Below are 13,868 nucleotides of genomic sequence, written 5' to 3' on the forward strand. Positions count from 1 at the left end.
GAAGATTGTCATCAACTAAACAGTTTCATTGCTCTTGAAGCTCCGCCCTCTTCTGGAAAGGGGGCCTCATTTGCATTTAACACTCTGGGGGTCTTCGGTCATTTCTGACCCGCATTTTTTTAATTTTTTTTTTTTTTAAATCGTAGCTTCATCAGAATGGTCCGAAACTTGGTGACTTTACAGTATTGGTACTTATGAACACACAAAACAATTGGGGACAGGATTTGAAAAGTCTAAGTGGTCGGAAAAAAAAATAGTCACACTCAGGGTCTTCGGGTCAAAAATGACCTCCATAGGAAATGAATGGGAAATGGGCAAAAATATGAAAATACTGAGTTTTTTTTGTGCGTACAATCTACAAATCAGCCAGGATGCAGAAAAAAATGACTCAACAGTGAAGGGGTGAATCTCTAAAACATCAAGAGTGCAAAACTCATAACTCACACACAAAAACACTATTAGCTTTTGGAATGGCATGTGTTAATTTGTGTGTGCGTGTGTTTTTGTGTGTATAAGTGTGTGTGTGTGTGTGTGTTTTGCACTCTTGATGTTTTAGATGTTTCCTTTTTTCTGCATCCTGATTTGTAGATTGTACGCACAAAAAAACTCTGTATTTTCATATTTTTGCCAATTTCCCATTCATTTCCTTATGGGGGTCATTTTTGACCCGAAGACCCTGAGTGTGACTTTTTTTTTTTTTACGTCCACTTAAGACTTTTCAAATCCTGTCCCCAATTTTTTGGGGTGTTCATATACCAAGTACCAATAAAGTCACCAAGTTTCGGACCATTCCGATGAAGCTACGATTTTTTAAAATTTTTTATAAAACGCAAGATCCACTATAGTGGTAAAAATGTGCTATTGCGTGATAAAAATGCTCAATGTGTCCACCGGATGGCACCGATCTCATTTAAAAAAATGCTTTCATGAGGCCTAGGCTTGACTCTAAAATGAAATACAGCTTTAATAAAAAAAAATATATATATATATATATATACAAATTTTATTATATTCAATGGGAAAAATGGGTCATAATTATTGCATAAATATGAATTATAAATCATAAAATTATCTCAAAACACCAAAAAAGAAAATAAAAAATATTATTGAACAAAAATATATTTCATTGATTTTACTCAAATCTTTTTTTATCTTAATCCCGCCCTCCGGGTCATTTTTGACCTGAAGGTCCAGAGTGTGACCCATAAATGAAGAACCCCAGAGGGTTAAAGGGACACACAAAAACTGCGCCTCACCATTATGGTGATCAGCGTGACACTTGTGATGGCGAGAAAATCTGAGGTGTTGATGGTGACGTAATCAGTCTGAAGCTCTGGTCAGAGGTTTGATGTGTAATTTATGATTGTCATATGCCACAATGCATGCTGGGAAACATAGATGAGTTTTGGGCTGCATCCAAAATCGCATATTTCTCCACTCTACAGTTGGCGAAAAACAAAAGACGTCACAATAAAAGAGCACTGGATGACCTACTGCTTCCGGCAGATTCTGAAGTGAGCATAGGATGGACACTTTGCTATCCCATGAGGCCACGGGAGAGGATTTGTGAGTGACAGTGAAGCGATAGGACGCTGATAGGTCACATGATAATGACAACATGGCGGCTGTAGTACGTCTGGATTACATTCATACTATATAGAACATATTTGTTTAAGCGGTCGTGAAGTAATACTTATTCAAAACAAGTACCTACTCAAGAGAGCATGCTATGCTATTGTACTATGGTGGCCCCCAGCATGCATTGCAACATGAGGCTTTTATTTTGAGCTATAAAACTACACATCAACCAAATGACCAGAGCTCTAGACTCTGAAGAAGATCAGGTCATTATTCTCCTGGGACACAGAAAACAAAAAGTGTTTTGAATTTTGTATTTTTTCATGTCATTCCATTGTTTAGAGCATAAGAAACCATTTTTGAGAAATTATATTCATATGTTATGATAATAGTCGACACCAGGACGCAGTTGTTTAAAATATAAAATGACATGAAATTGCATGTATAGACAAAAACAATGGGATTTATTTTTAATTCACCAATCAATTTTTAGGTTTCAGGATTTTTTTTTACCAAAATTTGTTTAAAGATGATTCTGAACTATTTTATGAACGATATAACAGAATGCATTGATATTTTACTTTATGCACTATGTGGGCAAAATGGCCATACTTGGATTTTCCCATTCAATACAATTCACTGCATCTAATTTGCATATTAATGTGTTCTTTGTAATGCAACATGTAAGGAAAATAGAAGTGTAATAATGGGAGTTATAATTGGCTACATTTTCATCATAATATCTAGTATTTCATAGGAATATTGATATGTATTTTCTTTCCCTATTCACTTGTTGTGTCTCCAAAATGCGTGATAAACATGATTTGGCGTCCACTGCAGTGGACATTTATGAAATCAATGTTTTGTAACAGGAAGTCATATTTTGATTAGAAACCTCATAACATTTTCCTGAGATGTTGATTTATAACAAACAATTTGAAAATTAATCCGATTTAAATTATAATTACAAATTAAAGCTGCGAGCAGCGATGAAAGGCCACATGCACCGCCACCTGGTGGCCTCAGGAAAACAGTGAATAGTGGGCGACATGCATTTAAGCGGGTCAATATAGGAGAAATATGGCTAACTCACTTCAATGTGCCACACTTCTTTCTGCCAGCAGGTGGCGCTTCGACTATAACTGAATATTGCCATGTAGAGTCTTCAGGTCAGGACTATTATCAAACATGTGAAGTTGGGGCAGATCAGGCATTGTATGTCCAAATATCTCACTTCCTGTTGGGTTTTAGATTTTGCACCCTGGGTCTTTTTTGTAGGTATTGGGCTGTTACATGTGTGTACCAAATGTCATACTCGTACGTGAAACGTAGCTCAAACGGTGCTTGATTGAAATTTTGTAGGTGGCGCTATCGAGCCATTTTGCCACGCCTATTTCAGAAACCCGTATCAGACGTAAATTTTCGCCACTTCTGACGCGTGTGTAAAGTCTCATGAGTTTTCGAGCACGTTTAGCCCCTCACAAATGCGATTCATTTGGGAGAAGAATAAAAATAGGCTGAGCAAATACAATAGGGTCCTCAAACCATCGGTGCTCGGGCCCTAAATATAATATTTCCATAATGTGTGTCGTATAAACATTAATGTCAGTCGTATTTAAAAAGCCAAGAAGAAGTTGTTGTCCTGGTGTAACCTTCAAACATTTGGTATCTCAGCAAAGCCCCGAATGAAAACTGTGACATGTCAGAGAAATTCCCTCAAATATGATGTCCACCACAGTGGACAAAAGTCTGATCCTGGGTCCCAGGAGGATATATGACGATTTGTCATCATCAATACATAGCCATCAACACCTGATCATATGTTCTCTTGTTTTTTCTTTCCATGTGCCTTACTGTAACTCAGTTACACCGACCAGAGGAAAGCTAATGCTCAGAAGTCAAGAGCCCAACTAAAGCAAACTCTGATCACCATAATGGTGACTTCAAACACTTTCAATAAAACATCAACATCTAAACCTCAGTTAATGTTAATACGTCATTAGTCGGGTCAGGTCACTCGTCATGCGTCGGGTCAGAGGTCACTCGTCATGCGTCGGGTCAGAGGTCACTCGTCATGCATTGGGTCTCAGGTCACTCGTCATGCGTTGGGTCAGAGGTCACTCGTCATGCGTTGGGTCAGAGGTCACTCTTCCGCCGGAACTCGACTCACGTACGGCCGTTACCAGAAGCCAGTGATTATAGTTTATAAAGTTATAAATATGGATCTTTTTCTTGGCTTCAGTAGGCCTTTATTAACCCCTGGAGCCGCACGGATTACTTTTATGATGGAGGGATGCACATTTCACACTGATCACACAGTGTTTGAAAGGAAACACTGATCACCATAATGGCGACTTTCAATAAACCATCCACATCTAAACCTCTGGTAATCAGAATTGTTTCTTGAGTTGCATAAATAAATAAAAAAAGACGGACGACACTCACCGACGGTCACATGGTCTGGTGTTTGCTGGAGACAGTGTGCTGCCGTCACCACCCAGCGCAGAGCGATCAGGGACCCGCCGCAGAACCCGTGCTCATCCTCACGCCGAAGAAGAACCTGCAGCGTTTTTAGTTCATCGTGTTACTGATCAAATCTCTCAAGCATAAAGGTCATAGAAAAGATCCGGCCCACCTGCCACGGACTGCCGCCCTGACCCTGCAGCTGACCTCCAACGATACGCGTGTCCTCATTTGCACCTGTGATGTCACTTCCTGTGTCGGGGGGTTCGGTGGTCTGGTTGTGCGGGTGAGTCGAGTTGTCCAGTGAACTTCCGTTCTGATGTAATGAGTGGGAGGAGTTTGTCACGGCGGGGGTGTGGTTTACATCATCAGGGTCTGTGGAGCTTATATCATCCAGAGAGCGAGACATGATCCCACCACTCCACTGCTTCCCACAGGGGTACTGCACTAACACACACACACACACACACACACATGTTGTGTTTTCATGTTTTATGGGGACTTTCCATAGACATTTCTGATTTTTATACTGTACACTGTATATTATCTCCATTTACACTGACCCTACACCTAAAAGTTACTCATCACACACACACACACACACACACATCCACACGCGCACTCTCTCTCTCACACACACACACACACTCACAAACTTTTTCACACACACACACACACGCGCACTCTCTCTCTCATACACACACAATCACACACATTCACACGCACTCTCTCTCTCTCACACACACACACACACACACACACACACACACACATACAAACACACACACACACTCTCACACATACACACACTCACAGACACACACTCACACACACATGCATACACACACACACACACACACACACAGACACACACAATCACACACATCTACACAACCACACACAGACACATACATAGAAACAAACACACACACATACACACAAACACATACATACATACAAACAAACACACACACATACACACACACACACACAAACACACACACACACACACACACATACAAACAAACACACACACTCACACCCACGCATACACACACAGACACATACATACATACAAACAACACACACACACACACACACACACACACACACACACACACACACACACACACACTCATACACACAAGCACACACATACATACATACACACTCTCTCTCACACACTCTCACACATACACACACAAACACCCATACAAACAAACACACACACAAATAAACAAACAAATACACACAAACAAACGCACACACACTAGATTTGTTTGTATTGACATACTGCCGTGAATGTATAAATTTAAAATACTGTTTACATTTATATAAAAAAACCACATCATGAAACGTTTAAAAAAAGTTAATATTTCATCCTAAAATAAAAGAGAAATAATAAATAATATTTTGCATAAAAAATTCCAAATATACCATATACTGTATGTGTGTGTGTGTGTGTGTGTGTTATTTTTTACAGTATTATTGATATCCATATGGGAATTATTATTGAGAATAATAACCATAACAAAAACTTGTCACAAAGAAATGTCACATAATTACAATGAAATCAACGTCAAAGTGTGAATAGTCTCAATGGTTCGAACGTTTTTTTATTTTCTGAATATCAAGCAAACTAGAAGAAAGTGTTACTCTCCACCTGTAAAAATCAAAAACCTTCTTTGCATATTTTCTTAATGCCAGAATAATGCATTTCTTGGCTGTGCAGGGCATGTGTGGTGAGATTGAGCTGTAGAGTGTGAATGAGCGGATGTGAAGAGTGTGTTTGTACCTGATGGAGCTGTAGAGTGTGAATGAGCTGATGTGAAGAGTGTGTTTGTACCTGATGGAGCTGTAGAGTGTGAATGAGCGGATGTGAAGAGTGTGTTTGTACCTGATGGAGCTGTAGAGTGTGAATGAGCGGATGTGAAGAGTGTGTTTGTACCTGATGGAGCTGTAGAGTGTGAATGAGCGGATGTGAAGAGTGTGTTTGTACCTGATGGAGCTGTAGAGTGTGAATGAGCTGATGTGAAGAGTGTGTTTGTACCTGATGGAGCTGTAGAGTGTGAATGAGCGGATGTGAAGAGTGTGTTTGTACCTGATGGAGCTGTAGAGTGTGAATGAGCTGATGTGAAGAGTGTGTTTGTACCTGATGGAGCTGTAGAGTGTGAATGAGCGGATGTGAAGAGTGTGTTTGTACCTGATGGAGCTGTAGAGTGTGAATGAGCGGATGTGATGAGTGTGTTTGTACCTGATGGAGCTGTAGAGTGTGAATGAGCGGATGTGAAGAGTGTGTTTGTACCTGATGGAGCTGTAGAGTGTGAATGAGCGGATGTGATGAGTGTGTTTGTACCTGATGGAGCTGTAGAGTGTGAATGAGCGGATGTGAAGAGTGTGTTTGTACCTGATGGAGCTGTAGAGTGTGAATGAGCGGATGTGATGAGTGTGTTTGTACCTGATGGAGCTGTAGAGTGTGAATGAGCGGATGTGAAGAGTGTGTTTGTACCTGATGGAGCTGTAGAGTGTGAATGAGCGGATGTGAAGAGTGTGTTTGTACCTGATGGAGCTGTAGAGTGTGAATGAGCGGATGTGAAGAGTGTGTTTGTACCTGATGGAGCTGTAGAGTGTGAATGAGCGGATGTGAAGAGTGTGTTTGTACCTGATGGAGCTGTAGAGTGTGAATGAGCGGATGTGAAGAGTGTGTTTGTACCTGATGGAGCTGTAGAGTGTGAATGAGCGGATGTGAAGAGTGTGTTTGTACCTGATGGAGCTGTAGAGTGTGAATGAGCGGATGTGATGAGTGTGTTTGTACCTGATGGAGCTGTAGAGTGTGAATGAGCGGATGTGAAGAGTGTGTTTGTACCTGATGGAGCTGTAGAGTGTGAATGAGCGGATGTGAAGAGTGTGTTTGTACCTGATGGAGCTGTAGAGTGTGAATGAGCGGATGTGAAGAGTGTGTTTGTACCTGATGGAGCTGTAGAGTGTGAATGAGCGGATGTGAAGAGTGTGTTTGTACCTGATGGAGCTGTAGAGTGTGAATGAGCGGATGTGATGAGTGTGTTTGTACCTGATGGAGCTGTAGAGTGTGAATGAGCGGATGTGAAGAGTGTGTTTGTACCTGATGGAGCTGTAGAGTGTGAATGAGCGGATGTGAAGAGTGTGTTTGTACCTGATGGAGCTGTAGAGTGTGAATGAGCGGATGTGATGAGTGTGTTTGTACCTGATGGACTGCAGCTGTAGAGTGTGAATGAGCGGATGTGAAGAGTGTGTTTGTACCTGATGGAGCTGTAGAGTGTGAATGAGCGGATGTGAAGAGTGTGTTTGTACCTGATGGAGCTGTAGAGTGTGAATGAGCGGATGTGAAGAGTGTGTTTGTACCTGATGCAGCTGTAGAGTGTGAATGAGCTGATGTGAAGAGTGTGTTTGTACCTGATGGAGCTGTAGAGTGTGAATGAGCTGATGTGAAGAGTGTGTTTGTACCTGATGGAGCTGTAGAGTGTGAATGAGCGGATGTGAAGAGTGTGTTTGTACCTGATGGAGCTGTAGAGTGTGAATGAGCGGATGTGATGAGTGTGTTTGTACCTGATGGAGCTGTAGAGTGTGAATGAGCGGATGTGATGAGTGTGTTTGTACCTGATGGAGCTGTAGAGTGTGAATGAGCGGATGTGAAGAGTGTGTTTGTACCTGATGGAGCTGTAGAGTGTGAATGAGCTGATGTGAAGAGTGTGTTTGTACCTGATGGAGCTGTAGAGTGTGAATGAGCGGATGTGATGAGTGTGTTTGTACCTGATGGAGCTGTAGAGTGTGAATGAGCTGATGTGAAGAGTGTGTTTGTACCTGATGGAGCTGTAGAGTGTGAATGAGCTGATGTGAAGAGTGTGTTTGTACCTGATGGAGCTGTAGAGTGTGAATGAGCGGATGTGATGAGTGTGTTTGTACCTGATGGAGCTGTAGAGTGTGAATGAGCGGATGTGATGAGTGTGTTTGTACCTGATGGAGCTGTAGAGTGTGAATGAGCGGATGTGATGAGTGTGTTTGTACCTGATGGAGCTGTAGAGTGTGAATGAGCGGATGTGATGAGTGTGTTTGTACCTGATGGAGCTGTAGAGTGTGAATGAGCTGATGTGAAGAGTGTGTTTGTACCTGATGGAGCTGTAGAGTGTGAATGAGAGGATGTGAAGAGTGTGTTTGTACCTGATGGAGCTGTAGAGTGTGAATGAGCGGATGTGATGAGTGTGTTTGTACCTGATGGAGCTGTAGAGTGTGAATGAGAGGATGTGATGAGTGTGTTTGTACCTGATGGAGCTGTAGAGTGTGAATGAGCGGATGTGATGAGTGTGTTTGTACCTGATGGAGCTGTAGAGTGTGAATGAGCGGATGTGATGAGTGTGTTTGTACCTGATGGAGCTGTAGAGTGTGAATGAGCGGATGTGAAGAGTGTGTTTGTACCTGATGGAGCTGTAGAGTGTGAATGAGCTGATGTGAAGAGTGTGTTTGTACCTGATGGAGCTGTAGAGTGTGAATGAGCGGATGTGAAGAGTGTGTTTGTACCTGATGGAGCTGTAGAGTGTGAATGAGCTGATGTGAAGAGTGTGTTTGTACCTGATGGAGCTGTAGAGTGTGAATGAGCGGATGTGAAGAGTGTGTTTGTACCTGATGGAGCTGTAGAGTGTGAATGAGCTGATGTGAAGAGTGTGTTTGTACCTGATGGAGCTGTAGAGTGTGAATGAGCGGATGTGAAGAGTGTGTTTGTACCTGATGGAGCTGTAGAGTGTGAATGAGCGGATGTGAAGAGTGTGTTTGTACCTGATGGAGCTGTAGAGTGTGAATGAGCTGATGTGAAGAGTGTGTTTGTACCTGATGGAGCTGTAGAGTGTGAATGAGCGGATGTGAAGAGTGTGTTTGTACCTGATGGAGCTGTAGAGTGTGAATGAGCTGATGTGAAGAGTGTGTTTGTACCTGATGGAGCTGTAGAGTGTGAATGAGCTGATGTGAAGAGTGTGTTTGTACCTGATGGAGCTGTAGAGTGTGAATGAGCGGATGTGAAGAGTGTGTTTGTACCTGATGGAGCTGTAGAGTGTGAATGAGCGGATGTGATGAGTGTGTTTGTACCTGATGGAGCTGTAGAGTGTGAATGAGCGGATGTGAAGAGTGTGTTTGTACCTGATGGAGCTGTAGAGTGTGAATGAGCGGATGTGATGAGTGTGTTTGTACCTGATGGAGCTGTAGAGTGTGAATGAGCGGATGTGATGAGTGTGTTTGTACCTGATGGAGCTGTAGAGTGTGAATGAGCGGATGTGAAGAGTGTGTTTGTACCTGATGGAGCTGTAGAGTGTGAATGAGCGGATGTGAAGAGTGTGTTTGTACCTGATGGAGCTGTAGAGTGTGAATGAGCGGATGTGAAGAGTGTGTTTGTACCTGATGGAGCTGTAGAGTGTGAATGAGCGGATGTGAAGAGTGTGTTTGTACCTGATGGAGCTGTAGAGTGTGAATGAGCGGATGTGATGAGTGTGTTTGTACCTGATGGAGCTGTAGAGTGTGAATGAGCGGATGTGATGAGTGTGTTTGTACCTGATGGAGCTGTAGAGTGTGAATGAGCGGATGTGAAGAGTGTGTTTGTACCTGATGGAGCTGTAGAGTGTGAATGAGCGGATGTGAAGAGTGTGTTTGTACCTGATGGAGCTGTAGAGTGTGAATGAGCGGATGTGATGAGTGTGTTTGTACCTGATGGAGCTGTAGAGTGTGAATGAGCGGATGTGAAGAGTGTGTTTGTACCTGATGGAGCTGTAGAGTGTGAATGAGCGGATGTGATGAGTGTGTTTGTACCTGATGGAGCTGTAGAGTGTGAATGAGCGGATGTGAAGAGTGTGTTTGTACCTGATGGAGCTGTAGAGTGTGAATGAGCGGATGTGATGAGTGTGTTTGTACCTGATGGAGCTGTAGAGTGTGAATGAGCGGATGTGAAGAGTGTGTTTGTACCTGATGGAGCTGTAGAGTGTGAATGAGCGGATGTGAAGAGTGTGTTTGTACCTGATGGAGCTGTAGAGTGTGAATGAGCGGATGTGAAGAGTGTGTTTGTACCTGATGGAGCTGTAGAGTGTGAATGAGCGGATGTGAAGAGTGTGTTTGTACCTGATGGAGCTGTAGAGTGTGAATGAGCGGATGTGAAGAGTGTGTTTGTACCTGATGGAGCTGTAGAGTGTGAATGAGCGGATGTGAAGAGTGTGTTTGTACCTGATGGAGCTGTAGAGTGTGAATGAGCGGATGTGATGAGTGTGTTTGTACCTGATGGAGCTGTAGAGTGTGAATGAGCGGATGTGAAGAGTGTGTTTGTACCTGATGGAGCTGTAGAGTGTGAATGAGCGGATGTGAAGAGTGTGTTTGTACCTGATGGAGCTGTAGAGTGTGAATGAGCGGATGTGAAGAGTGTGTTTGTACCTGATGGAGCTGTAGAGTGTGAATGAGCGGATGTGAAGAGTGTGTTTGTACCTGATGGAGCTGTAGAGTGTGAATGAGCGGATGTGATGAGTGTGTTTGTACCTGATGGAGCTGTAGAGTGTGAATGAGCGGATGTGAAGAGTGTGTTTGTACCTGATGGAGCTGTAGAGTGTGAATGAGCGGATGTGAAGAGTGTGTTTGTACCTGATGGAGCTGTAGAGTGTGAATGAGCGGATGTGATGAGTGTGTTTGTACCTGATGGACTGCAGCTGTAGAGTGTGAATGAGCGGATGTGAAGAGTGTGTTTGTACCTGATGGAGCTGTAGAGTGTGAATGAGCGGATGTGAAGAGTGTGTTTGTACCTGATGGAGCTGTAGAGTGTGAATGAGCGGATGTGAAGAGTGTGTTTGTACCTGATGCAGCTGTAGAGTGTGAATGAGCTGATGTGAAGAGTGTGTTTGTACCTGATGGAGCTGTAGAGTGTGAATGAGCTGATGTGAAGAGTGTGTTTGTACCTGATGGAGCTGTAGAGTGTGAATGAGCGGATGTGAAGAGTGTGTTTGTACCTGATGGAGCTGTAGAGTGTGAATGAGCGGATGTGATGAGTGTGTTTGTACCTGATGGAGCTGTAGAGTGTGAATGAGCGGATGTGATGAGTGTGTTTGTACCTGATGGAGCTGTAGAGTGTGAATGAGCGGATGTGAAGAGTGTGTTTGTACCTGATGGAGCTGTAGAGTGTGAATGAGCTGATGTGAAGAGTGTGTTTGTACCTGATGGAGCTGTAGAGTGTGAATGAGCGGATGTGATGAGTGTGTTTGTACCTGATGGAGCTGTAGAGTGTGAATGAGCTGATGTGAAGAGTGTGTTTGTACCTGATGGAGCTGTAGAGTGTGAATGAGCTGATGTGAAGAGTGTGTTTGTACCTGATGGAGCTGTAGAGTGTGAATGAGCGGATGTGATGAGTGTGTTTGTACCTGATGGAGCTGTAGAGTGTGAATGAGCGGATGTGATGAGTGTGTTTGTACCTGATGGAGCTGTAGAGTGTGAATGAGCGGATGTGATGAGTGTGTTTGTACCTGATGGAGCTGTAGAGTGTGAATGAGCGGATGTGATGAGTGTGTTTGTACCTGATGGAGCTGTAGAGTGTGAATGAGCTGATGTGAAGAGTGTGTTTGTACCTGATGGAGCTGTAGAGTGTGAATGAGAGGATGTGAAGAGTGTGTTTGTACCTGATGGAGCTGTAGAGTGTGAATGAGCGGATGTGATGAGTGTGTTTGTACCTGATGGAGCTGTAGAGTGTGAATGAGAGGATGTGATGAGTGTGTTTGTACCTGATGGAGCTGTAGAGTGTGAATGAGCGGATGTGATGAGTGTGTTTGTACCTGATGGAGCTGTAGAGTGTGAATGAGCGGATGTGATGAGTGTGTTTGTACCTGATGGAGCTGTAGAGTGTGAATGAGCGGATGTGAAGAGTGTGTTTGTACCTGATGGAGCTGTAGAGTGTGAATGAGCTGATGTGAAGAGTGTGTTTGTACCTGATGGAGCTGTAGAGTGTGAATGAGCGGATGTGAAGAGTGTGTTTGTACCTGATGGAGCTGTAGAGTGTGAATGAGCTGATGTGAAGAGTGTGTTTGTACCTGATGGAGCTGTAGAGTGTGAATGAGCGGATGTGAAGAGTGTGTTTGTACCTGATGGAGCTGTAGAGTGTGAATGAGCTGATGTGAAGAGTGTGTTTGTACCTGATGGAGCTGTAGAGTGTGAATGAGCGGATGTGATGAGTGTGTTTGTACCTGATGGAGCTGTAGAGTGTGAATGAGCGGATGTGAAGAGTGTGTTTGTACCTGATGGAGCTGTAGAGTGTGAATGAGCGGATGTGAAGAGTGTGTTTGTACCTGATGGAGCTGTAGAGTGTGAATGAGCGGATGTGATGAGTGTGTTTGTACCTGATGGAGCTGTAGAGTGTGAATGAGCGGATGTGATGAGTGTGTTTGTACCTGATGGAGCTGTAGAGTGTGAATGAGCTGATGTGAAGAGTGTGTTTGTACCTGATGGAGCTGTAGAGTGTGAATGAGCTGATGTGAAGAGTGTGTTTGTACCTGATGGAGCTGTAGAGTGTGAATGAGCGGATGTGAAGAGTGTGTTTGTACCTGATGGAGCTGTAGAGTGTGAATGAGCGGATGTGAAGAGTGTGTTTGTACCTGATGGAGCTGTAGAGTGTGAATGAGCGGATGTGAAGAGTGTGTTTGTACCTGATGGAGCTGTAGAGTGTGAATGAGCGGATGTGATGAGTGTGTTTGTACCTGATGGAGCTGTAGAGTGTGAATGAGCGGATGTGATGAGTGTGTTTGTACCTGATGGAGCTGTAGAGTGTGAATGAGAGGATGTGAAGAGTGTGTTTGTACCTGATGGAGCTGTAGAGTGTGAATGAGAGGATGTGAAGAGTGTGTTTGTACCTGATGGAGCTGTAGAGTGTGAATGAGAGGATGTGAAGAGTGTGTTTGTACCTGATGGAGCTGTAGAGTGTGAATGAGAGGATGTGAAGAGTGTGTTTGTACCTGATGGAGCTGTAGAGTGTGAATGAGAGGATGTAAAGAGTGTGTTTGTACCTGATGGAGCTGTAGAGTGTGAATGAGAGGATGTGATGAGTGTGTTTGTACCTGATGGAGCTGTAGAGTGTGAATGAGCGGATGTGAAGAGTGTGTTTGTACCTGATGGAGCTGTAGAGTGTGAATGAGAGGATGTGAAGAGTGTGTTTGTACCTGATGGAGCTGTAGAGTGTGAATGAGAGGATGTGAAGAGTGTGTTTGTACCTGATGGAGCTGTAGAGTGTGAATGAGAGGATGTGAAGAGTGTGTTTGTACCTGATGGAGCTGTAGAGTGTGAATGAGAGGATGTGAAGAGTGTGTTTGTACCTGATGGAGCTGTAGAGTGTGAATGAGAGGATGTGAAGAGTGTGTTTGTACCTGATGGAGCTGTAGAGTGTGAATGAGCGGATGTGATGAGTGTGTTTGTACCTGATGGAGCTGTAGAGTGTGAATGAGAGGATGTGAAGAGTGTGTTTGTACCTGATGGAGCTGTAGAGTGTGAATGAGCGGATGTGAAGAGTGTGTTTGTACCTGATGGAGCTGTAGAGTGTGAATGAGCGGATGTGAAGAGTGTGTTTGTACCTGATGGAGCTGTAGAGTGTGAATGAGCTGATGTGAAGAGTGTGTTTGTACCTGATGGAGCTGTAGAGTGTGAATGAGCGGATGTGATGAGTGTGTTTGTACCTGATGGAGCTGTAGAGTGTAAATGAGCGGATGTGAAGAGTGTGTTTGTACCTGATGGAGCTGTAGAGTGTGAATGAGCGGATGTGATGAGTGTGTTTGTACCTTATGGAGCTGTAG

General features: G+C 43.5%; 1 protein-coding gene across 2 annotated transcripts in view; it reads right to left on the reverse strand.

Moving 5' to 3' along the window:
* The window catches only part of LOC307130028 (coagulation factor X), a 40,788-nt gene that overhangs the window by 1,136 nt on the left and 25,784 nt on the right, over nucleotides 1–13,868 (reverse strand). For both annotated transcript variants that reach the window (XM_079822875.1, XM_079822876.1), the window contains 2 exons: nucleotides 4,214–4,488; nucleotides 4,024–4,138 (listed from right to left, as the gene is read on the reverse strand). In XM_079822875.1, the coding sequence (XP_079679001.1) occupies nucleotides 4,024–4,138; nucleotides 4,214–4,488 (390 nt within the window). The remainder of the gene's footprint in view (nucleotides 1–4,023; nucleotides 4,139–4,213; nucleotides 4,489–13,868) is intronic.

The sequence above is a fragment of the Gobio gobio genome (genome assembly GCF_949357685.1).
Source record: "Gobio gobio genome assembly, chromosome: 8".
Classification (NCBI taxonomy): Eukaryota; Metazoa; Chordata; class Actinopteri; order Cypriniformes; family Gobionidae; genus Gobio; species Gobio gobio.